Source organism: Carassius auratus, chromosome 12, assembly GCF_003368295.1.
Source record: "Carassius auratus strain Wakin chromosome 12, ASM336829v1, whole genome shotgun sequence".
NCBI lineage: Eukaryota > Metazoa > Chordata > Actinopteri > Cypriniformes > Cyprinidae > Carassius > Carassius auratus.
In genome coordinates this window covers 21,071,580-21,096,530 of record NC_039254.1, presented here as the reverse complement: position 1 = coordinate 21,096,530, position 24,951 = coordinate 21,071,580, and the positions used below count along the sequence as shown (strand labels likewise).

Here is a 24,951-nt window from a genome sequence, read left to right as displayed (position 1 = left end):
AAAATGATCGGCCGCCCATAGTTGATTTTGATATTCTATGTATTATCAAATTGCCTGAGTTTTGAGAACGTAGCGGATGTAGAGGATTATAATGTAAAAGGAGCTCATTCAAATACTGAGGTGATAAACCATTTAGGGCTTTATAAGTAATAAGCAATATTTTAAAATCTACAATGTTTGATAGGGAGCCAGTGCAGTGTTGACAGGACCGGGCTAATATGGTCATACTTCCTGGTTCTAGTAAGAACTCTTGCTGCTGCATTTTGGACTAGCTGTAGTTTGTTTACTAAGCGTGCAGAACAACCACCCAATAAAGCATTACAATAATCTAACCTTAAGGTCATGAATGCATGGATTAACATTTCTGCATTTGACATTGAGAGCATAGGCCGTAGATATATTTTTGAGATGGAAAAATGCAGTTTTACAAATGCTAGAAACAGACCGTGAAGAAATATAGAGCTGAGTATCATAAGCATAACAGTGAAAGCTAACACCATGTTTCCTGATGATATCTCCCAAGGGTAACATATAAAGCGTGAAGAGTAGTGGCCCTAGTACTGAGCCTTGAGGTACTCCATACTGCACTTGTGATCGATATGATACCTCTTCATTCACTGCTACGAACTGATGGCGGTCATATAAGTATCAATCAATCAATCAAACTTTATTTCTATAGCCCTATTATTTCTATATAAGTATGATTTAAACCATGTTAATGCACTTCCATTAATGCCAACAAAGTGTTCAAGTCTATGCAAAAGAATGTTGTGGTCAATCGTGTCAAACGCAGCACTAAGATCCAATAAAACTAATAGAGAGTTACAACCACGATCAGATGATAACAGCAGGTCATTTGTAACTCTAAGGAGAGCAGTCTCAGTACTATGATACGGTCTAAATCCTGCCTGGAAATCCTCACATATACCATTTTCTCTAAGAAAGAATATAATTGTGAGGATACCGCCTTTTCTAGTATATTGGACAGAAAAGGGAGATTCGAGATTGGTCTATAATTAACAAGTTCTCTGGGGTCAAGTTGTGGTTTTTTGATGAGAGGCTTAATAACAGCCAGTTTGAAGGTTTTGGGGACATATCCTAATGACAATGAGGAATTAATAATAGTAAGGAAAAGGATCCATGACTTCTGGAAGCACCTCTTTTAGGAGCTTAGATGGTATAGAGTCTAACATACATGTTGTTGGTTTAGATGATTTAACAAGTTTATACAATTCTTCCTCACCTATGGTAGAGAATGAGTGGGACTGTTCCTCAGGGGGTCTATAGTGCACTGTCTGATGCGATACTGTAGCTGACGGCTGAATGGTTACAATTTTATCTCTAATAGTATCGATTTTAGAAGTAAAGTAGTTCATAAAGTCATTACTGCTGTGATGTTGGGAAAAGTATTTAAAATGCTAGAAAAGAGAGAGTCCATAGTTTCTGTTACATCATCAAGTTGTTCTGAGGTTTTGGATATGCTAAGGAATTTGGATACATCAGGAAGATAGCAGTCTTTTGTGGTAGAAGTGATGGTTCTTCCATACTTGTAACAATAAGTAGAATTTACCATTTTGGCTATATGAAGTTTGCACAAATCTAAATAATGATCTGAGATATCATCACATGGCTGCATAATTTCAACACTATCAACATCAATTCCATGTGACAGTATTAAATCTAGAGTATGATTTCGACAATGAGTAAGTCCTGAAACTTGTTGTCTAACCCCAATAGAGTTCAGAATGTCTATAAATGCTGATACCAATGCATCTTTTTCATTATCAACATGGATATTAAAATCACCAACTATTAAAACTTTATCTGCAGCCAGAACTAACTCGGATGTAAAATCACCAAACTCTTTAATAAAGTCTGTATGGTGGCCTGTATACAGTTGCCAGTACAAACATAACGGGATTTATCATTAACATTTGTTTCTCTGGATAATGTTATATGAAGCACCATTACTTCAAACGAGTTATACTTGAAGCCTGCCCTCTGAGAAATGCTGAAAACATTGTAATAAATTGAAGCAATACCTCTCCCTTTGCCTTTTAGACGCGGCTCATGTTTATAACAGTAATCTTGGGGGGGGGTGGATTCATTTAAAATAATGTAATCATCAGGTTTTAGCCAGGTTTCTGTCAAACAGAGCACATCTAGATTATGATCAGTGATCATATTATTTGCAAAAAGTGTTTTCGTAGAAAGAGATCGGATATACAATAATCCAAGCTTTATCATTTGTTTATCCATATTGCATCTGTTTTTTATTTTTTTGCACCTCAATTAAATTGTTAATCTTAACTTGTTTTTTTTTTTTTTTTTGTATTTTCTAGTTCGGGGAACAAACACAGTCTCTATAGTGTGATATCTAGGTGAAAGAGTCTCTATGTGCTGAGAATTAGCTGACCTCTGTGACGTGAGGCAGCTAGCAGACGGTCAGTTTAGCCAGTCTGTCTGCTTCCTGACCTGGGCCCCAGTTAGTCAAGTATAAAAACTAAGACTATTTGCCATATTTCTAGAGAGAAGAGTGGCACCACCCCAGGAGGGATGAAGACCATCACTTTTCAACAGGTCAGGTCTGCCCCAATAGCTTGTCCAATTGTCTATGAAACCTATGTTATTCTGTGGGCAGCACTATGCTTAGCAGACCAGTCATAAGTGAACAGTGAGTACAAGAGAGGACTGAGTACACATCCCTGTGGGGCACCAGTGCTGAGTCTAAGTGAGGATGATGTTTAATTGCCAATTCTGACCACCTGGAGTCTTCCGGTCAGGAAGTCCAGGACCTAGTTACATAAGTGACTGTTAAGATCCAGATGATGGTGTTGGTGATGGCATAGCTGTAATCAACAAACAGCATCCGCACATAGGTGTCTCTTCCCTCCAAGTGTTCTATTGCAGAGTGTATGGCCATTGCCATGGTGTCATCAGTGGATCTGTTAGAATGGTAAGCAAATTGTAATGGGTCCAAGGTGTCAGGCAGAAAGGAGCAGATGAGGGATTTGACTAGCCGTTCAAAACACTTTAGCACTTTTTTTTTTTTTTGGGAACAGGGATGATGGTGGTTTGCTTGAAGCATGTGGGGATCACTGTAAGTCTCAAGGAGAGGTTGCAGATGTTGGTGAAGACATCTGCTAACTGGACAGCACAAGCCCTCACGACACGTCCGTGTATGCCATCTGGACCTGGAGCTTTGCGGCCGTTGACTCTCTTGAAGGCCTTGCTCACTTCGTGTGTGGTTAAAACCAAGGGGCAGGTGTCAGTGTCAGCAGATATTTTCACAGCAGGAAATGTATTGTCGGCCTCAAAACAAGCATAGAATGCATTGAGCTCATCTGGTAAAGAGGCAGACAAAGACACACCACTGCTTTTCTTTCCTTTGTAGTCTGTGATGTAGCGTAGACTGCTCCACATGCGTTGGGGGTCAGAGCCATGATATTCTGACTCCACTCTGTCCTCTGTCTTGGAAATGATTTAATGTTAATGGATGGAACAACATCCTCTGTGCATTTGTTAATGTAGCCTGTCCAAAAGTCTGTGTATTCCTGTATGTTGTCTCCTGCTGCATCTTGGAACATCTGTCAGTCTGTGGAATCAAAGCAGTCCTGCAGTGTGGAGATGGCCTCTACATTCCATTTGTAGACTGTTTTAGTAACCGGTTTTTCCTGTTTGAGGCATTGTCTGTAGGCTGGTAACAGCAGTATGCTAATGTGGTCACCTTTGTCAAATGCTGGTCGGGGGAGGGGTTTGTAACTGTCCTTTAGTGTTGAATAGCAGTGATCTAATGTCTGATCACCTCTTGTGGGGAAATGTATGTGTTGGTAGAATTTGGGAAGAACTTTCCTCATATTCACCCTGTTAAAATCCCCAACAACGATAAAAGCAGAGTCAGGATGAGCAATTTCTAATCCGTTTATGGTGCTGTACATGTCGTCCAATGCTTTAGTTTTGTCCACGTGAGGCGTGATGTAGACCACTATAAGGATGATTGAATTAAACTCCCGCGGGAGGTAGAAGGGACGCACTTTAACGGAGAGCAGTTCAATCTCAGGGGAGCAGTGTGTAGATAAAAGTTTAGCGATCTGTCATGACGAAAAACTGAGAATCCAGGCGGTGTAATGGCCTTACAAAAGCAGTTACAAATGTCCCGTTGGTATGTTATTCTTGCATTAAGTTCGTCAAGTTTGTTATCCAGAGACTGTATGTTGGCTAACAAGATGGTAGGGAGAGGAGGATTAAAACTTCTTTTCGGCGATCTGCATAGAATTCCAGCACGCTTCCTTTTCCGACGGTGTCTTAGGACGCAAGCCGGCAACAGAGGGAGTGCATAGACGCTGAAGCTGGAGTTCAGAGGCGGCGTTGTTTCCGAACCGAAGTTTAAATTTGATCAGATGTCCAGTAGTCTGTACTGTCTGAGCAAAAGTAAGTATACTAAGTAACACAAATAACACAAAAAACACAAAAAACAGCAAAGTTTGCACAGAGCGCTCGTCAGCGACGCCATCGTAGCGGCACGCCGGAAGTTTGAATAAATAAGTACATGAACAAAACAGTGATTCTGTTCAAATTCCCTTTAAAATCATAAATGATTCCATTTGAGCTAAATTGACCTGTTTCCCTTACACTATAAGGCCTTGATGCTGCAGAAAGAGGAGCATTACTCAAATCTACCTTTATATAACACTGTACTGACATTTTTCTTTGTCAGAAACAGTTTAAACTATACTGCAACTTTGTGATTTCTTCACTAAAGCAGATTAATGCATTATGGTACCATTTAAGAAAGTGTATTTTTATTTTATATTATTTATGTTGAAACATTATTGGTTTGTGTTTTGTTTAGTTCAATTTCCTTATTAAGAAAATTGTAAACGTCATAAGGGGTGGTAAATTGAATGCCAAAACACCGGAAGAGGGAAGCGGGTCAGACATAATTGTTGACCACGTCATTTGTTTGTAGAATTTTTTTCTTTGGAACAAATTTTGTTTGGTATAATTTGTATCTTAATTTTAATGCATTTTTGGTTGGTCAGTTATTTGTCTAAATAAGTGAGAGAATAAACAAACATTTCATGAAATGAAGTGTGTTCAGGACCAGGCCTGCTACCATGCTTCCACGGCTAAAACAAAGGCCGAAAGGTAAAGTTTGGACTGCTGAGCTGAGGTTTCTTTGTCAGGACAGACTTGCGATTTAATACTGAAATTATGTTTTTTTTTCGCTAAAATCAGATCAAGTTTACACTGATACCATTTTAAGCATGAAATACATAAAGACTCTATCAATCATAATAGTGGTACTAATTCAAGCCCCTACTTTATCTGCATTTAAACAAGCCAGCAAATAGGGATGCAAATGAGTATCTCAAGTCACTCCCTATTCTAATCTGGAATATCAAATACACACTTTTAGGCTGCCAGTGTTTTAAACTCATAAACTTTGTTTTATCATGCCCTGCGTCCTCCACTAATTAAATGTAGCGAATCAACTCAAAGGAGAAATATGAATAATCAATAATAATTAGTTATGATTAATTATAAATATTTAGATCCACTGTAATTATTTACTTGACCTCTCAGTGTCAACTGTCTGTAAATTCTAATAATGAATAATCCTGTTTAAGAAAAATAACTTTCTTACTGTACAATACTACTCAGAACATGTAGCAAAAATCTGCATGACGAGGAACTCCAGTTATGAGCTAACAATGAACAACCTCAAGTGTGATACAAATAAGACTTTATTAACTACAAAAACACTTAAACTAGTCTAACATACACACAGACACATAGACACACACAGATAGGAAAGTTGGCATAGGAAAAAGGGTTAAAGCTTAAGCAGAAAAAAGAGGAGAAATAAAGACATGAAGCTATGGTACAATTTGATATTCAGCAGAACTACAGCCTAAAGGAAAAATCAGTGTAACACAGTTCTTTCAAAGGAAGAAGGAGACGGGAACCGACAGACAATCAAATCAAATTTTAATAATCAAATAAGCACAAAACAAACAAAACCAAAACAAATCCAGGCCTGGTCCTCTCTCCTCCTTCACTGTCGTCGCTCCTGTTTTATATATTTCCATCTCATATGTATATATATATATATATATATATATATATATATATATATATATATATATGAACATTTATACCATATAAAAAATGCAGCCAAAAGATACCAAACATGGCATACCTGTGACCTCTGTTAACAATAGTTTGCAATTCTAAAATGTTAATTTAAAGAGCCACACAGATGGGAAATCAAAAATTACCTGTATTACAGTGTATGATGTAGCTGTCCATCAGTGTAAACAATGTGCAAAGTAATTCAACCAAAAAGTACATGATTTATAAAGTTATTGGCTTCTAAAGTAAGGAGTCGACTCTGAATCGCTGAAACGAGTCGTTATAGATTTCAAATCTTTTGCCCATCTCTATGTACGTAACGAGAACACTTTGCATAATAATCTCCGCCTACCGTCTTGGGAGAAACAAAACTCTGATCTGCCCCACCCCCCCACACAGCCGCTCTGGTTAGTAGTTGGTGTGATAGCATCATGTCGAGGAGACAGTTTGTTTTTAATTGTAGAGGCAAGTTTGTTTTATTTTCACTGCCAAAGAATGGAGATCAGAAGAACCAATGGCTAAAATTCATTTTACCACAATACCAGAACAGTACAACAAATCTCTTTTGTTGTGTTAACAACATTTCACTCATGACTGCTTTTCTAATCTCGGAGAGTTCAAGGCGGGATTTTCAAAGCGTTTGGCCATAAAAGAGGGTTCATTACCAACTTTATTTGGACCAAAAAAGCATCTCCGAATCACAACCTGTAAGTATGATTATGAAGTTATGTGTTTGTTTTCTCCCGAGCGTCTTACCAGTATGTCGCGCTAGCATTATATGTTAACCTTCTGGAGTCGATTAACGCGGATACGCGTTATGAGTCATTTTGCCCTGATAACCCCGAAAAGAACTTAAATTACACTTTCAGTTTTAATCGTACAGATAAGAGCAATACATCGATCGAATCTGTAAAGGGTCTACTTTTTTTTTGGATACAGACATAATAGCAACAAAACTTTGTGCACTTATACAATAAACATAACAAACAAGGTGTGCTGTCTGCAGCCTTTGTCTGCACTGATCTTCATTTACAAACACGTAATTAAAATGAGCTGTAACTCTGTGAATACTCAACAAAGAGACATGAGAGAGATATCTATAGAAAGCTTGACATGTCTACTTTAAAATTACTAAATTACTAAAATTACTAAAATTACAAGTGGTGCCAAAAGCAGATATTTTGTGATAAAGTAATCCATATGAAAACAACGCGATGTCCGTTTTTCACGTCTCCCTTCATTATATCTAATGTGACCACGCCCCCGCGCTGAATGCGCTATTCAGATTCAAACTGGGCTTGAATACGCCCACACAGAAGAAAAAGCAGCGAGTCTGTTCAAGTTTTTTTTTTTTTTTTTTATTGTTTGCTTCGCGATGAGAGGAATACGACATAATTCACCCCAAAAAGATGCTAACGCATTTTTTAAAAAGATGCTAACGCATTTTTTACTGTGAAGTTGTGTGCGGAACAACCAATCAAAACTATGTCAGTTGACCAATTAGAACACAGTATGCTACCGAAAAGTGGGGTTTAAGGAAATCTTTTGAACAGCTTCGCGCGAACCGTTTGGGGATCTCTGAGAATTGAGGTAATTTTAAAATGCTATTTTGACAAAATGAGTTTTTTAACCTTGCATGGATTTAAACCTGTTGTACAGGACTTATGAGATCTGACCACCATTAATGTATAGCTAAAGGAAGACAATGCTCAGATTGTCTGGACCCCTTTCTTGTCAAGGAAACAAATGTCTAAAAACTAGTGGTGGGCTGTTATCGACGTTAACGTGCTGCGTTAACGTGAGACTTTTATCGGATGATAAAAAAATATTGCTGTTAATCTATTCTCAAAGTTGGGTTGGGAGCTGGGTGAAGCTATGATGACTTTCACCTTGATATTTTATATAACCCCCTGGCTGAGGCCAGCCGAAAAAGATGCTCAAGACAGTTGACTGGCCACTGCTGCGCATCGTCACGAAAGCTTATCTTTTTCAGGTGTTTTTAAGCCTTACCGCTTGTCGATTTAAACATTAAAGCTTCCAAACACAAGACGGGGGAAAGCTGAACAGAGAAGCTGGTTACTCGCGTGCTGTGTTCGGTTCGGAGAGAGAGCCGCGTATCATGGACAGCAACACTGAACCGAGCTCTCTTCTGTGAAGTTCTTCTCGAAGTCCCTCCTGCACCTGAACGAACAAATACAAATCCCAGTTTGAACTAACAAAAAGATGTCAAAGAGCCCAATTCAGTACTCGCGGGGTTCTGGTGTTCAGGGCTCACGCAGAGAAAGGCGTCTCAAAACACTTGAACGTCGAATTTGCTTATTTTTGCTCTTGTGCTGACAAATAAAAACAAAATATGTCAAAATATGCACCACGGAAATTATGCTCGAAAAAACTGTCAGTTATTTCTTAAGTGAAAGTAAACAGTTGAGGAAAAAAATGGGATGTGTATTATATTGGATCCGTTCATCATCTCTTAAAGTGACCGCCCCTAATTTATCTACTGGCTGCTGTAATGTTAATCCAAGAAAATGAAAATCACTCACTGCCCTTGTGCATTACTTTGTAGTCAAACCAAAAATTATTCAGATACCAGATATAATTTTTATATATATATAGCAAAACGGTAATAATGTGAGAAATGTTGAAGGTGTCCGAATAAATGTAGGTTTGAGTGTATATTTCATTTTTTACATTGAAGACTATGCAGTGCTATTTTACATTTAATTATTTGGTTTCTGTACCTTGACACCTACAAACTTGAAAAAAAACTTAAACATTGTGTAAATAGCACAAATAAATAAAAATAAACTTAAAATACAAATTAAACAATTTCAAACAGGCCCACTGATACAAACTTCACCTGGCCCCTGCTGACCCCAACTACAGCCCTGCTCACGCCTGTTTCACACATAATCCATCTGCAGTGCTTATGCAGTCTGTGTGTGTGACGTATGTGGTGCAGCACGGACTCGATGTGCTTTCACACAGGACGTGTTCGCGACGCATCGCTACTGGAACGCTACTGGAATCCGTTGACATGGGTACGTAATAGCCTTCAAGATCACAGTGAAATTAATCTAGATTAAAAAAATTAATCTATGCCCACCTCTACTAAAAACCTATGTCAACATTAAGTGAAGTGATAATGTGATCCCACAACAGAGGACAAGTCTTGCAAAATAGCCCCGGTCATCAGAAAAGTAATAATGAGCTAATTATGTGACATCGACATCCTGAGTCAGTTAACCTGTCAACCGCGCTGCTCGCTGCTAAATGGGAGCTGATTAAATTAACTTTGATCACAAGATCCCAAACCCAGGAATCATCAACAATTAATGGACCACAAAAAAGGGTCCATTTTGCGTGTCCCATCTTATGTGTTGCTTGTGCTTTCCATGACAGAATCTTCAAAGTTAACCTATAATCTATTGAGTACCTCAATAAATTCTTGTTTCATATGTAAAGTAATATTGTCTTGTGTGGCGTATTTTAAGATTAAACTTTGCCCAGATCCTGCACTACCTAGCTCGCAGCATATAAATTATCATGCTTTTTTATTCTCATAGTCCATGAAGTAATCTAAACAGAATTATAAGGATATACTGAATTTAAGATCAGTTGACGAACTGTTGATGTATAAACTAATTAAAGTTGGAATCAGTTCAATTAAAGTAATTTGAGACTTTAGATTCAATTCTTCTTTAAAGAAAAGAGCTAATATTTCCTTACAACTGTATAGTATAAGGGTACATTTGGCTGTTTCAAAGTTAATTTAGAGTGAAAACTCCACATTCCATCGAGCTGTAAAACAAGCTTGATGGAATGTAGAGGCCTGTTCTGCCTTTATGAAGGTGATAGTTGCATTTCAGGGGACGGGTCCATAGACCCTATGGTTAGATGAAGGGGCCGTTAGATATTATTTGTTAAATAAAACAAATAGTTGTGTGTGTGATTAGTACAAATGCTATACTAGTGACTAGGCTATGTTTTTCTCCTGTCAGACCTCCATGAAATGAGAAACGAACCGGGAATGCACGTCAAAGGAGGTGGAATTTCAGAACACACCCACCAATTGTGTAATCGCCATGGACCAATTGAAGCTCAAAGGTGTTTAGGATCCAAAACGAATTCCCCCAGAAAGGTCGCTTAGGTCAGCTATTTCGAACTATCGAAACAAACTCAAAACGAAATTAGTTTCGGCCTGATTTTGTTCGAAATTAATGTCATGTATATTGGGCCCTTAAGTAAACTACACTTTTTGTTACAAGCAAGCAGAAGGCAGGAGAAAAAAACAGCTATTAGTCAACCTACACCTTCTGACTAAAATCAGGCTGGTCTCAAATGTGACATTAGGGCCCCAATGGATGGAATCAAAATATTTGTGATCAATTTTTGATTAGAAATACAGTCTAAATTTAATAATCACTTGAAATTGGAGTCAGATTAAGCACATAGATGGACTACAATGGAAACTAAATCCTGATAAATTAAGTGAAATTTGCAGAAGTGCAAATAAAAGACAGAACAGGCAGAATACTTTCAACCTGTGTTCGAAATGTAAAAAAAAAAAATAATATTTCACTGGGGATGGTGTGGTCAGTTGGTTTTTCAATGAGGTGGGATGGGGGGGTATGTCCCTGTTGCTAATTTTACATTATGATTATAAAATTTGTCTTATGTTTAAAAGGTTTTTATATAATGACAAATTAGCCTTATTAGAAATAGCCTTAATGAATGAACTATTTTTATAAAGCTTTTTTCTTTCTGGTGCCTGAAATGGAGGCATTAAAATCACCTTTTTATTAATGCAGTTAAAACTGCTTATTAACTGTTTATAATGCATATGTAAATGAGTTAGTATTCATCCATGAACACCTTTATAAACCCTTTACAAAGGGAACCTTAGGTTAAATTTTTACACATTTTTTCTTCTCTCCATTCTCAAGGTATTTGGATCTAAGAGGATTGTCTTTGGGGACTGGTCAAGTTACTTGGCCTGACAAGTATGGGCCAGAAGAACGAGATGAGGCCTACAAGAGCTTCAGTCTTTCAGGTTGGGCTGGTCGAAGTGGTCATGATGCTCCAATGATCGCTCTGGATGCCCTCTTAGGGGCAGGCTTTGACTGGGAGGAACTCATGAGTCGAGCAGGATTTCATGGAGGTCATCTTACTAGATTTTAGAATGAACTATAACTAGTTTGTATTTAGTATGTAAAAACTAGGATGGGATAAACTATGCATGAAGTGAGGAAATGAGCATGAATGTGTCAATATCGCCATAGAGTGCCTTTCAGCTCTCACGATACTAACACATTTTGGTCTTAAAGGTGCAATAGGTGATTGTCTTCAGAATACTTTTTTGTTATGCTGGTTGAAAGTCTCGTCCCAATAGCAATCATTAAGTTAAGTGGTTTAAATGTATTTATGTAGTCTGTGGGAGGCGTAGGACCAAGAAATGTTTGTCCTTTCGTACCTGCCTGTCAACATATGTATTTGCATACTATTGTACTCAGTTCCCACAGACGAGATATGTCATATATATATTCTGAAAGGTATGCTATCCATTTGCTAAACAGGGTTATTTGTTTAGTTTCAAATTATAAAAAGACAAAATATTTTATGTAAACCATGGGTTTTCAAAGAAACTTTTTTATTATTATTTGGAGAAAACTGATATTTGGATGTAGTTTTTTTTTGTTTGAATTTTGCCTAGCAAATGAAGAATGCCAGAAGAAAATCCAAAAGGAGTAGGTTTTAATGATCACATTGTATGTGAACAAACACATACATAACACTATGATACTTTAAGAATCGACCAACATGAACTAAAGAGACCAGGTTTATAAAGACAAGGGAAGAAATAATCAATCCTCTAAACAAGTAATCAATTAACTAAACAAGAAAAGAAAAAATGACCAAATAAGGAAAATTCAAAAGGAACAGGAGAACAGAAGTCCATGAATGTGACATTAGTCTAAAATAACATACCATTTGATAGTAATTTTTATGTTATCATGGCAAATGAGTTATGTTCTGGACACCAAAAGGCACCCTACAGTGATATTGACCTGAACATTTGCAATACTGACACTGTATCAAGAGGATGAATCCACATAAAAATATTGGACCCAATTTTTTTTAAGTGTATAAGTATATATTAACATTTAAATTATATTTCATGTAAATTAACTTACAATAAGTTTAGATATTAAATAAACCTGCTTATTACAAATATCTTGCTCAGAATTTAATTTATTCAGAATTACTCCACTTTTACTTTCAATTTGGTTTATTTTAATTAATCCAGTTTCCTACTTTATTACATTTATCACTACATAATGGAACTGGTATTTAAAAAAAGCTTAAATTATTGAAATTCCTAATGTTAACCTAATGTTAACTCAGATTCTGAATTATGTTGTTTTTCAATTGAAATTACAACAAAAATGACACATAAGTTGCGCAAGTATCTAAGACAGATGTTTGCATTTTTATGGCAGTATGAAGGCTTACTGCATTACATTCTCATTTGAGCAGAATATCTCAATGAGGTAAACTTTCCAGATAATGATAATACTTTTTTTCTTAGTCAAAGTGAGTGTGTGTGTGCATGTTCGCTAGTTTCGGGACATTAAGTATTATACTAGGTGGAAACATCTGGGTTACAACTGCTACCTTAGTTCTCTGAGAAGGGAACGAGTTGCTGTGTCATTTTGTTCACACTATGGAATGTTTTCTGTGTGACTGCGACTAAAGCACTTTTTGAAACATTCCACTCTCAGTGGTGTGTACCATGGAAACCAAATGATACCCAGGAACTTGATGCTGCTCACTCTCTACAGACGCACCATTGATGGTCAGAGGAACATGTTGAGTTAACATGTTAAGTGAACATAAAATTCCCTTCATCTCCTTAGACTTGATATGGTGCATGACTAGCCGTTCAAAGCAAACTGGATGGTAGTCATTGAAGCAGAATGGAGATGGTTTCTTCGGGACAGGAATGATGGTGGTAGCTTTGAAGCATGTGGGAACAACAGCCTGACTTAGTGAGAAGTTTTTTCTCTTCTCAAAGTGAGCGAAGAAGGTTGTTCAGCTCATTCAGCAGGGAGATTTTGCTGTCACAGTTCTGCGGTGGGGGCTTGTAGTCCATAATGATCTGTATCCCCTGCCATAGGCTCTGAGTGTCTCTGCTGTCGCTGAATTCATGGCCTATCCTCCTGGAGTACTGTCTCTTAGCCTCTCTGATGCCGTGGTATAGGTTGGTCCTAGCTGTACTCAGACCCACTTCATCTCCAGCTCTGAAGGCAGCATTCCAAGAGGTCAGGGAACTCCCCTGTCATCAAGGGCTTCTGGTTGGCCTGGACAGTGATGGTCTTTCATGTGCGCAGAGTTTAACTTTAAAATGTGGTTCTGCCGACATCGAGCAGAAAATCATGACTGTATGCATGTTTAAAGACAGGTAGACACAATGAAGACGAACAAAAAATACTGTGAGTCACAAGACAAAAAAAAAAAAAAGAAAAAAACATGAAAACACCATTTTGATGGGAGAGAGAAGTGTGGATGCGCCAACATCTTGGAAAGAAAATTCAGTTCTATGAACCAAGGTTACAGTTGTGACCCAGATGTTTCACTCTGAGGAAGCACCGCTACTCCATCATTTCGTTTACTCAATGGGAATCCTTGGAATGCATGGGATCCAAATACAGGTTGGAGATTCTGACTAATTTGTGCAGAGTGAATGTTTTGTGGGGCCATGTTATCAATTAAAGATAACACAGTGGTAAATAATAATAATAATAAAATTCAGGATACAGTAAATAACCAGCAGATATATATAAACATCTCGAGATCAAAGTCATTACATAACGAGATAAACTCATTCAACTTCAAGAACAATGTCGAAATAAAAGGTTGAGATTAAAATAAAGTCAGATCTCAGATCTCATGTTTTTAGATAAAACTAGTTAAATTTAGAGAAAAAAGTCGAGATAAAATGTTGAGAAAATAAAGTCATGTTTCAAAGAAAAGAAAAACTTTACATTTTGAGAAAAAAAGTTGAGAATACACACACTTGTGTCATTATTTTTTTTCTCAATAGAGAAGAGCATGTGCAGTGGCATAGGTCAAGTCAAGTCATCTTTATTTATATAGCGCTTTAAACAAAATACATTGCGTCAAAGCAACTGAACAACATTCATTAGGAAAACAGTGTGTCAATAATGCAGAATGATAGTTAAAGGCAGTTCATCATTAAATTCAGTGATGTCATCTCTGTTCAGTTAAATAGTGTCAGTGCATTTTTTTGCAATCAAGTCAACAATATCGCTGTAGATGAAGTGACCCCAACTAAGCAAGCCAGAGGCAACAGCGGCAAGAAACCGAAACTCCATCGGTGACAGCATGGAGAAAAAAACCTTGGGAGAAACCAGGCTCAGTTGGGGGGCCAGTTCTCCTCTGACCAGACGAAACCTGTAGTTCAATTCCAGGCTGCAGCAAAGTCAGATTGTGCAGAAGAATGATCAGTTTCCTGTGGTCTTGTCCTAGTGGTACTCTGAGCCAAGGTCTTTACAGGGGATCTGTATCTGGGGCTCTAGTTGTCCTGGTCTCCGCTGTCTTTCAGGGCAGTAGAGGTCCTTTCTAGGTGCTGATCCACCATCTGGTCTGGATACGTACTGGATCCGGGTGACTGCAGTGACCTCGAAATAAGAGAGAAACAGACTAATATTAGCGTAGATGCCATTCTTCTAATGATATAGCAAGTACATTGGGTATTATGGGAAGTGTTCCCGGTTCCGGTTTACCTAATTAATGCAGCCTAAAAATCCTTTAATGGATCTGGATATTAAAAGCATATTAGTATGTTATGGGTAAGCCAGGTTAAAGAGATGGGTCTTTAATCTAGATTTAAACTGCAAGAGTGTGTCTGCCTCCATAACAATGTTAGGTAGGTTATTCCAGAGTTTAGGCACCAAATAGGAAAAGGATCTGCCGCCCGAAGTTGATTTTGATATTCTAGGTATTATCAAATTGCCTGAGTTTTGAAAACGTAGCAGACGTAGAGGATTATTATGTAAAAGGTGCTCTTTCATATATTTAGGTGCTAAACCATTCAGGGTTTTATAAGTAATAAGCAATATTTTCAAATCTATACGATGTTTGATAGGGAGCCAGTGCAGTGTTGACAGGACCGTGCTAATATGGTCATACTTCCTGGTTTTAGTAAGATCTCTTGCTGCTGCATTTTGGACTAGCTGTAGTTTGTTTACTAAGTGTGCAGAACAACCACCCAAAATTACAATAATCTAACCTTGAGGTCATAAATGCATGGATTAGCATTTCTGCATTTGACATTGAGAGCATAGGCTGTAATTTAGATATATTTTTGAGATGGAAAAATTCAGTTTTACAAATGCTAGAAACGTGGCTTTCTAAGGAAAGATTGTGATCAAATAGCACACCTAGGTTCCTAACTGATGACGAAAAATTGACAGAGCAGCCATCAAGTCTAAGACAGTGTTCTAGATTATTACATGCAGAGTTTTTAGGTCCTATGATTAAAACCTCTGTTTTTATTTTTCAGAATTTAGCAGTTTTACTCGTCATCCAGTTTTTTTATATCGACTATGCATTCCATTAGTTTTTCAAATTGGTGTGTTTCACCAGGCCGCAAAGAAATATAGAGCTGATTATCATCAGCATAACAGTGAAAGCTAACACCAAGTTTGCTGATGATATCTCCCAAAGGGTAATATATAAAGCGTAAAGAGTGGGGGCCCTAGTACTGAGCCTTGAGGTACTCCATACTGCACTTGTGATTGATATGATACCTCTGCTACTTCACTGCTACCGAAGTGCCAATAGTGTCTGTCACTATTTAAGTATAAACAGCATCTAAAAACTATGCAAAGTCAGAAAAAATTAGCTTACTCGCTGACAGGACTTGATCAGGCAACTATTAAACAGCGCTGTGAGAAGTGTTTGAGTTTGGAGCAGTGCCCTATTCATACAAACTACAAACTCTGCTGTGATTTAAACAAGTTTAAAGGCAGATGAAACAGTGCTGCTATTCTCAACAACAATGATGCAGAAACGAGGAGAAACGGCAACAACAATCCAGTTAGAGTACTCTTCAATCCACAAATCAATATTTACAATGGATTTACCGAAGTAACACTTAACCTACCTAATTAATACAATATTATTAAGCAGTCGTTAAGCAATTGATTTCCAATGTGATATGTGAAGAGAAAAGGAAAAAAAGTGAGTTCAGCTAAAGGCAATCGAACCCTAGTCAAACGGCATCACACGCTACATCCCTGCATATTACTCTCCAGCATACTGCACTGCAGATGCTGTTTGACTCTGTCCAACGAGATGAAATGAATGACACGAGTGTGTTTATTCTCAACTTCTTTCAAGAAATTTAACGACTTCTTTCTCTTAATTTAATTACTTTATTCTCAACAGTTTACCTTGGCTTTTTCTCAATTTAATTACTTTTCTCGTAGTTTTTACTTGAAATTTAACAGGTTTTGTCTCAAAATATAACTCTACCTCAATATATACACTACCTCAAAGTAGTGCAGCTCTTAAAATTACACATACACACTGTTAATTTCTATTGAACATAAGCCCATGCATACTTCTTGCTTTACAGGAGACAGTGACAGTACTGCAGTGATTGCCTGTTGCTGTTGGGGTTTGCTGTATGGAATGGACAGAGTCCCACAGTGTAACTACAGAAACCTGGAGTACAGGGGACAACTGGAGAGTGTGGCTCAAAAGCTGTATGTTCTTTCTCACTGCTAAAGCAAAGCTGTGAACAAAGAGAAAATGTTCACATTGACACGAATTAAATTGTTTTAGGTTAATAATGTCACTTGTAGGTGTTCTGCACTCATGACACCTTAAAAGTCACACAATCATCAAAAATAATGAGGTTGATGCAAATTACAGTCTATGTGAATTCTCCTTTAAATCTAATGTACATGTTACATGTATATTCCTTCATTAAAATTAATAAGTAATAAATAAATGCATAAATATTTTTATGGTTGCATTTGTTTGACTTCTCAGCTTTGTATACATAAGAGTATATATATATATATATATATATCTATATATATATATATATATATAGATATATATATATATATATATATATATATATGTATTTATTATTTTTTTTATTTTTTTCTATTGAAGAGGAATAACCCCTTTAGATGAATCTCATTTTCGAGGGGGTCCTCGAGACCAGGTACAGAAATTGACATTGACCTTATAGCGGCAGTCAAACAACTTAAAAAAAACGTCTAAGGTTACGTATGTAACCCTGGTTCCTCGAAGGAACGAGACGCTGCGTCGAGAACGTTTGGGGAACGCGTCCAGCGTGACGCCTCTATAAATAACATGTATAATCAGTCCAAAGGAAGGGCGAGACGTCATAATCAGGTGACGTCAGAGACCAGGAAGCATAAAAGCATGAGCGGCGAAGCCGGATATCAGCCTCAAAGGATGAAGCAAGCGCGAGCCAGAGATGCCGGAAGTGTGGCACTGCGACGCAGCGTCTCATTCCTTCGAGGAACCAGGGTTACATACGTAACCTTAGACGTTCCTCTACAGGAACTCGAGCTGCGTCGAGAACGTTTGGGGAATGAGAATGCCCACGCCGCCAGACTTTCCAATCTCTGCCTAGTGTGGAAGAGCACAGGTAAAGCAAGAGAAGGAGAAGAGCCTGACAGAAATTGGGGACAACCTGTCCAATGCCAAACTTTAGAAGGAAGTGAGTCTTGACCCCCAGGACAGGGGAGATCAGAGGACTCGAGACTTAGGACAGCATCCTGATCACCGCTTAGCTTAAGGTTCTTCTGGCCGGAGGCCTCAGCCTCAGCTCACCATGGAGGAAACATGTAACCAGAGGGTTTCTGCTCACTGACTGGCCACCGAGAGGGGCGTGGTAGGTCACCATGGCTGCCACGTAGACCTTCAAGGTGGAGTGGGTCAACCCTGCAGAGAGCCTAAAGGAACTCCAGCACTGTACCATCCGGGCAGTTAACTGGGTCGAGCTGGCGGTCTCCGCACCAAGAAGTGAAAAGCTTCCACTTCAAGGCATACAGTTTCCTCATTGAGGGAGCTCTGGATTGGAGAACTGTCTTACAACCTTGGTTGAGAGACCAGAAGCTAAGAGTTGTGCCTCCTCAGAGACAACACTTACAGCCTCTAAGCTCCATGCGGGGGCGCAACCTCCGCCTGCGAGAGGAGATCTCTCCTGAGGGGAACCTCCCATGGAGTGCCGTCAAAAAGAGAAATCAGGCCCAGGAACCATACCCGGCCCGTCCAGAACGGGGCTACTAACAGCAGCTCGACTCTGTCCCGGTGCACTCTCTCCAGAACTCCTGAGAGCAGAACAATCGGGGGAAAATGTACAGATGAAGTCTCGGCCATGTCTGTACCATGGCGTCCAGCCCCAGTGGAGCTGGATGAGTCAGAGGAAGCCAGAGGGGACAGTGCGATCACCTCAGTGTGAAGCCGCCATTCCCCGGGCCTCGGCCCCTGCCTCAACAGGATGTCTGCTCCCATATTAAGATGCCCAGGAATGTGAACTGCTCTGAGCGAGAGGAATTCGTCCCGGAGCCACACAAGGATCTGGTACGCTAGTTGTATAAACGGCATGAGTGCAGAACTCCTTGATGGTTGATGTAAGAGACCACCGCTGTGTTGTCGGTGCGCACCAACACATGGTGACCTCTTAGGTCTGGGAGAAAATAACGAAGTACACAAAGCACGTCCAGCATCTCCAGGCAGTTGATGTGCCATGTCAGATGGCGACCACTCCACAGACCACGGGCAGGGTGGCCCCTCATGACCGCACCCCAGCCGGTGAGGGACGCGTCCGTCGCTAGCATACCGCGGTTACAAGGAGCTCCCAGCACCGGGCCCTGGGACAAGAACCAAGGCTTCCTCCACATATCTAAGGCACGTAGGCAGTGCTGCGTGACCTTTAGCATGCGAAGTGGGTTTCTCCTCAGGGAGAACCCCTTGGTCTTGAGCCACCACTGTAGGGGTCTCATGTACAGCAGGCCAATAGTATTCACGTTGGACGCAGCTGCCATCAGACCCAGCAATCTCCGTGACTGCTTGACAGTGAGTGACCAGCCTTCTCTCACTCTCGCGACTGCAGTGAGGATCGACTCGATCCGAGCAGGTGACATACGTGCCTGCATCGTGGTCGAATCCCACACCATGCCCAGATAAGTGGTTCTCTGAACTGGAGAAAGCACACTTTTCTTGGTGTTAAGTCTTAACCCCAGCTCTTTCATGTGAGCGAGAACGACACCTCGGTGCCGAACCGCCATCTGCTCAGATTCAGCTGATATCAACCAATCAACAATGTGGTTGAGTCTGGAAAGTGTGGGGTGAGAGTGCAAGGCCAGTGGAAGATCCTTATTGGTAGGCTTTTGCCCCCAAAAGCAAACCTCAGGAACTTCCGATGAAGGAGGATGGAGATAAATGCATCTTTTGATAGATCGTGACACACCAGTCCTCGGACTTGGCCTGTGCAGTCGTGCTAAACTTCAGTCCCCTGACTGAGAGGTTCAAAAAGCACAGATCTAGAAAAGGACACAACACCTCATCCTTCCTCGGAACAGTGAAGTACCGGCTGTAGGACCCGGACTCTGCAACCCAAGGAGGGACCACCTCGATGGTCTCCATTCCTCAGAGAGAGTCTACTTCTGTTCCATTACGAGTCTGCTTGGGGCCCACCAGAACTGGATTCTGTGGCCTCTCACTACAGTGTGCAGGACACACTGAGACACATTTGGCAGTAGTTTTCACGCTGCAATATAGTCTACTAAGGGAAACAGCCTCTCAAGACTGATCTCTGGTTGCATCAGCGCAATTAGCTCGGTGCCCTGAAGTGGCGTACCGGCAGGAGACTGCCGAACTAGCTGCTCTGCAAACCTCCCAGGAGGTCGCGAGCCTCTTAGCACCGCTACGTTTTCGGGCGGTAACTGAGAGAAGCGCTCGCCGGAGATCGCTGCGCCCTGGAACACCGGCAGGGTTGGCAGAATGATCTCCTGAGGGCACTGAGGAGAGACGGGCACCGTGTAATGCGGTGTACACCACTCTTCCCCAGAGGGAGCTGGCCCTCAAAATGTCCTAGGCGTCAGGACGTTATGATGAAGGCTATCCAGCAAAAACAACGGTCCATCAAACTTCTTTCCACTAGAAGCTTTCGGCCTGGGAGCGCCACATTGACTCTAGCGTCTGCGGAGTACAAAAGTGACACCCCCGGCACGTGGGGCTGGAACACGGTTGGGACTGCTCCGCCCAGCAGCCCCTGACCGCCTCAACCTCCTCAGAGGAAGAGCGGTACACACGTGTTCTCACAAAAGAAATCACATCCCTAGAGCCCCTGTACATCTAACTTCACATAGTCAGATAAATGTCATTTTATTCCTTAGAATTAAATGTAGTCAGCAACCAGACTAGTCAACACGGTCTGGTGTAGAAAAACTCACATAAAAATGAAACCATGTAATACACGCGTTGCCTCGGCAGCGCTCATGTCTTTTATTTATATATATATATATATATATATATATATATATATATATATATATATATATATATATTATTTTATGCTACTCAGTCACACAAACAACATCAATCTCCTCAGAGAAAGATGGATGCTGCAGTGAGCTGTCTCAGAGGGCGAAGAAATTGCAGCGCTGGTTTCCAAGCCTCGAGAATGAGCTCTAGATCTAATGAACACGGTCGGAGATAGGACGAGCCGTCTCAAACCTGTTCGCCAAATCATGTGCGATTCCCGCTATCGCGGCTGCCGCTGTGCCTCGGCAACAGCGCGACCGCAACTGCAGGATCGCATGCACGGACACACTCCTCAGAGCATGCCCGGCGAGAGCGGAGCGCTTAACAGTGAGAAAAGCACAGTCAGCCCCCATTTTTTTCGAGAGCTGACTGTGCGAGCTCCACTCTTCATTAATGCTGCTTATGTTAATATTAGGCATAATATGCTTGTGCATATGGTGCTTGTGTGACTGGTGCTTGTGTAACTGGCGAGCTCATCGACGCCTTTCCACATCAATCTCCTCAGAGAAAGACAGGCAGCGCCGTCGCGCCCTCTCATCGGGGAGAAAGTACCGCAAACACGGGCTTCCGACTACCGAGAGCGGGCGCCGGATCTGGTGGCTAAGAAAGAAGATAGGGACTTGCCCGTCTTACATTCCTTCCAGCAGATCCGAAACCGAGTCCCGCGAGCACAACCACTGTTTCGCCTCGGCGAAAGTGGGACTGGCACCGCGAGAAACGCCAGTGAAAGCTCTCTCCTCAAAGAGAGCCTTCTGAGAGTGATGCAAAGGCTCGCATCACAGCCGTCAACTCCCTCGAGAGCTGACACTGTCAGCAGACAAGCAGACCCTACCCCTTTTTTTGGCAGGGAAAAACACACAACCCTGAGCTCTGCCTGCTCTCGCCCAAAACTTCCCTTGATTGAAGCTTTGACAATGGAGTTTATCAGTGGACAAACGACACTATATAAGACTCACAAAACCGATAGCGACTGACACACAAACAGAGCGCTTGCTGAAGACACAAGGCTGATATCCGGCTTCGCCGCTCATGCTTTTATGCTTCCTGGTCTCTGACGTCACCCGCCTATGACGTCTCGCCCTTCCTTTGGACTGATTATACATGTTATTCAGAGACGTCACGCCTGACGCGTTCCCCAAATGTTCTCGATGTCTCTGATGTAATCTCTTTTCAGTTAAATCGTGTCTGTGCATTTATTTGCAATCAAGTCAACGATATCGCTGTAGATGAAGTGACCCCAACTAAGCAAGCGAGAGGCGACAGCGGCAAGGAACCGAAACTCCATCGGTGACAGAATGGAGAAAAAAAACTTGGGAGAAACCAGGCTCAGTTTGGGGGCCAGTTCTCCTCTGACCAGATGAAACCTGTATTTCAAATCCAGGCTGCGGCAAAGTCAGATTGTGCAGAAGAATCATCTGTTTCCTGTGGTCTTGTCCTGGTGGTCCTCTGAGACAAGGTCTTTACAGGGGATCTGTATCTGGGGCTCTAGTTGTCCTGGTCTCCGCTGTCTTTCAGGGCTGTAGAGGTCCTTTCTAGGTGCTGATTCACCATCTGGTCTGGATACGTACTTGATCCGCGCGACGGCAGTGACCCTCTGATCTGGATACAGACTGGATCTGGTGGCTACGGTGACCTCGGAATAAGAGAGAAACAGACAAATATTAGCGTAGATGCCATTCTTCTAATGATGTAGCAAGTACATAGGATGTTATGGGAAGTGTTTCCGGTTCCGGTATACCTAATTAATGCAGCCTAAAAATCCTTTAACGGATTTGGATATTAAAAGCATATTAGTATGTTATGTGTAAGCCAGGTTAAAGAGATGGGTCTTTAATCTAGATTTAAACTGCAAGAGTGTGTCTGCATCCCGAACAATGTTAGGTAGGTTATTCCAGAGTTTAGGCGCCAAATAGGGAAAGGATCTGCAGCCCGCAGTTGATTTTGATATTCTAGGTATTATCAAATTGCCTGAGTTTTGAGAACATAGCGTATGTAGAGGATTATAATGTAAAAGGAGCTCATTCAAATACTGAGGTGCAAAACCATTCAAGGCTTTAGAAGTAATAAGCAATATTTTTAAATCTATACGATGTTTGATAGGGAGCCAGTGCAGTGTTGACAGGACCGGGCTAATATGGTCATACTTCCTGGTTCTAGTAAGAACTCTTGCTGCTGCATTTTGGACTAGCTGTAGTTTGTTTACTAAGCGTGCAGAACAACCACCCAATAAAGCATTACAATAATCTAACCTTGAGGTCATGAATGCATGGATTAACATTTCTGCATTTGACATTGAGAGCATAGGCTGTAATTTAGATATATTTTTTGAGATGGAATAATGCAGTTTTACAAATGCTAGAAACGTGGCTTTCTAAGGAAAGATTGCGATCAAATAGCACACCTAGGTTCCTAACTAAAGACGAAGAATTGACAGAGCAACCATCAAGTTTTAGACAGTGTTCTAGGTTATTACAAGCATCATTTTTAGGTCATATAATTAAGTTTTTTTTTCAGAATTTAGCAGTAAGAAATTACTCGTCATCCAGTTTTTTATATCGACTATGCATTCCATTCGTTTTTCAAATTGGTGTGTTTCACCGGGCCGCAAAGAAATATAGAGCTGAGTATCATCAGCATAACAGTGAAAGCTAACACCATGTTTCCTGATGATATCTCCCAAGGGTAACATATAAAGTGTGAAGAGTAGCGTCCCTAGTACTGAGCCTTGAGGAACTCCATACTGCACTTGTGATCGATATGATACATCTTCATTCACTGCTACGAACTGATGGCGGTCATATAAGTACGATTTAAACCATGCTAATGCACTTCCATTGATGCCAACAAAGTGTTCAAATCTATGCAAAAGAATGTTGTTGTCAATTGTGTCAAACGCAGCACTAAGATCCAATAAAACTAATAGAGAGATACACCCACGATCAGATGATAAGAGCAGATCATTTGTAATTCTAAGGAGAGCAGCCTCAGTACTATGATACGGTCTAAATCCTGACTGGAAATCCTCAAATATACCATTTTTCTCTAAGAAGGAATATAATTGTGAGGATACCACCTTTTCTAGTATCTTGGACAGAAAAGGGAGATTCGAGATTCGTCTATAATTAACTAATTCTTTGTGGTCAAGTTGTGGTTTTTTGATCAGAGGCTTAATAACAGCCAGTTTGAAGGTTTCGGGGACATATCCTAATGACAATGAGGAATTAATAACAGTCAGAAGAGGATCTATGACTTCTGGAAGCACCTCTTTTGGGAGCTTAGATGGTATAGGGTCTAACATACATGTTGTTGGTTTAGACAAACAAGTTTATACAATTCTTCCTCACCTATAGTAGAGAGTAGCCGTATTTCCACTGTCGGGCCAGTGCGAGCCAGGGCTTAAAGCGGGCCGGGCGGGGCTCATAGCCTCGGGCCAGTAGCACCGAGGCCAGAGTAGCGCAGGGTTTCCACAGGGGAGCTTGAAGCTCCGCTGCTCGTCACTAAAACACGCCCTTTACACGCCTCTCAGAACAACGTCATGCAACCTCATTATTTCACTAGAGAAGTTATCAGAAAACTAAGAAATAAGTCACTGGAACATGCGTGATCACAAAACGAATATGATAAAAGCGGCCGTTTGTTTGCATGCTTTGTTATATATTCAAATTCAAAAGCATGGATGTTTTAACTATAGAATAAGTGATACAGTGATCATATTGATGTAATTTATCAAGACTCAAAATTAATCACACATAAATACACTTTCTATTTTATTTATTTATTTTTAACGCTTATGAAAATAGCCTGCTTATTCAGTGAGTCTGTTTCTGTTTATTTGTAGTCACAGTGGCCTATACGTCACATTAAGAATGAATTATATCTTTATTTTTATAAAGGATCCCGAACAAAAACATTATTATATTTTTATAATAGGCAACATGAGCTAAACTCTTGAGACGAGGCGTGTGATAGATAATATAAGTTACTAAATAAATACACGATTGTGATAGAGAATAAGAAGCTGACGTCTGATTTCTTCAAGCGGTCATATTTACCATGTTTAATGTTAATGCCCAGCGTGCATAGTCTTTTACATCGCTTATAAATATTTCTGCCCTGTATGGTGATTATAATCCACATTGGATCAAGTTATTTCAAACACTCGCTGCTGACTAATAAAGCGTTTAATGCTGGCGTTAT

The 24,951-nt window shown here is 40.3% G+C and overlaps 1 protein-coding gene across 3 annotated transcripts in view; it reads left to right on the top strand.

Moving 5' to 3' along the window:
• Window positions 1-17,193, top strand: part of adprh (ADP-ribosylarginine hydrolase) — a 222,517-nt gene extending 205,324 nt beyond the window's left edge. For 2 of the 3 annotated variants that reach the window (XM_026277587.1, XM_026277588.1), the window contains exons 7-8: window positions 11,082-11,296; window positions 16,799-17,193. In XM_026277587.1, coding sequence (XP_026133372.1) covers window positions 11,082-11,296; window positions 16,799-16,950 — 367 coding nt within the window. In that variant the 3' untranslated portion in view covers window positions 16,951-17,193. The remainder of the gene's footprint in view (window positions 1-11,081; window positions 11,297-16,798) is intronic. The other variant, XM_026277589.1, reaches the window with a different exon arrangement.
• Window positions 17,194-24,951: the final 7,758 nt, after the last annotated feature.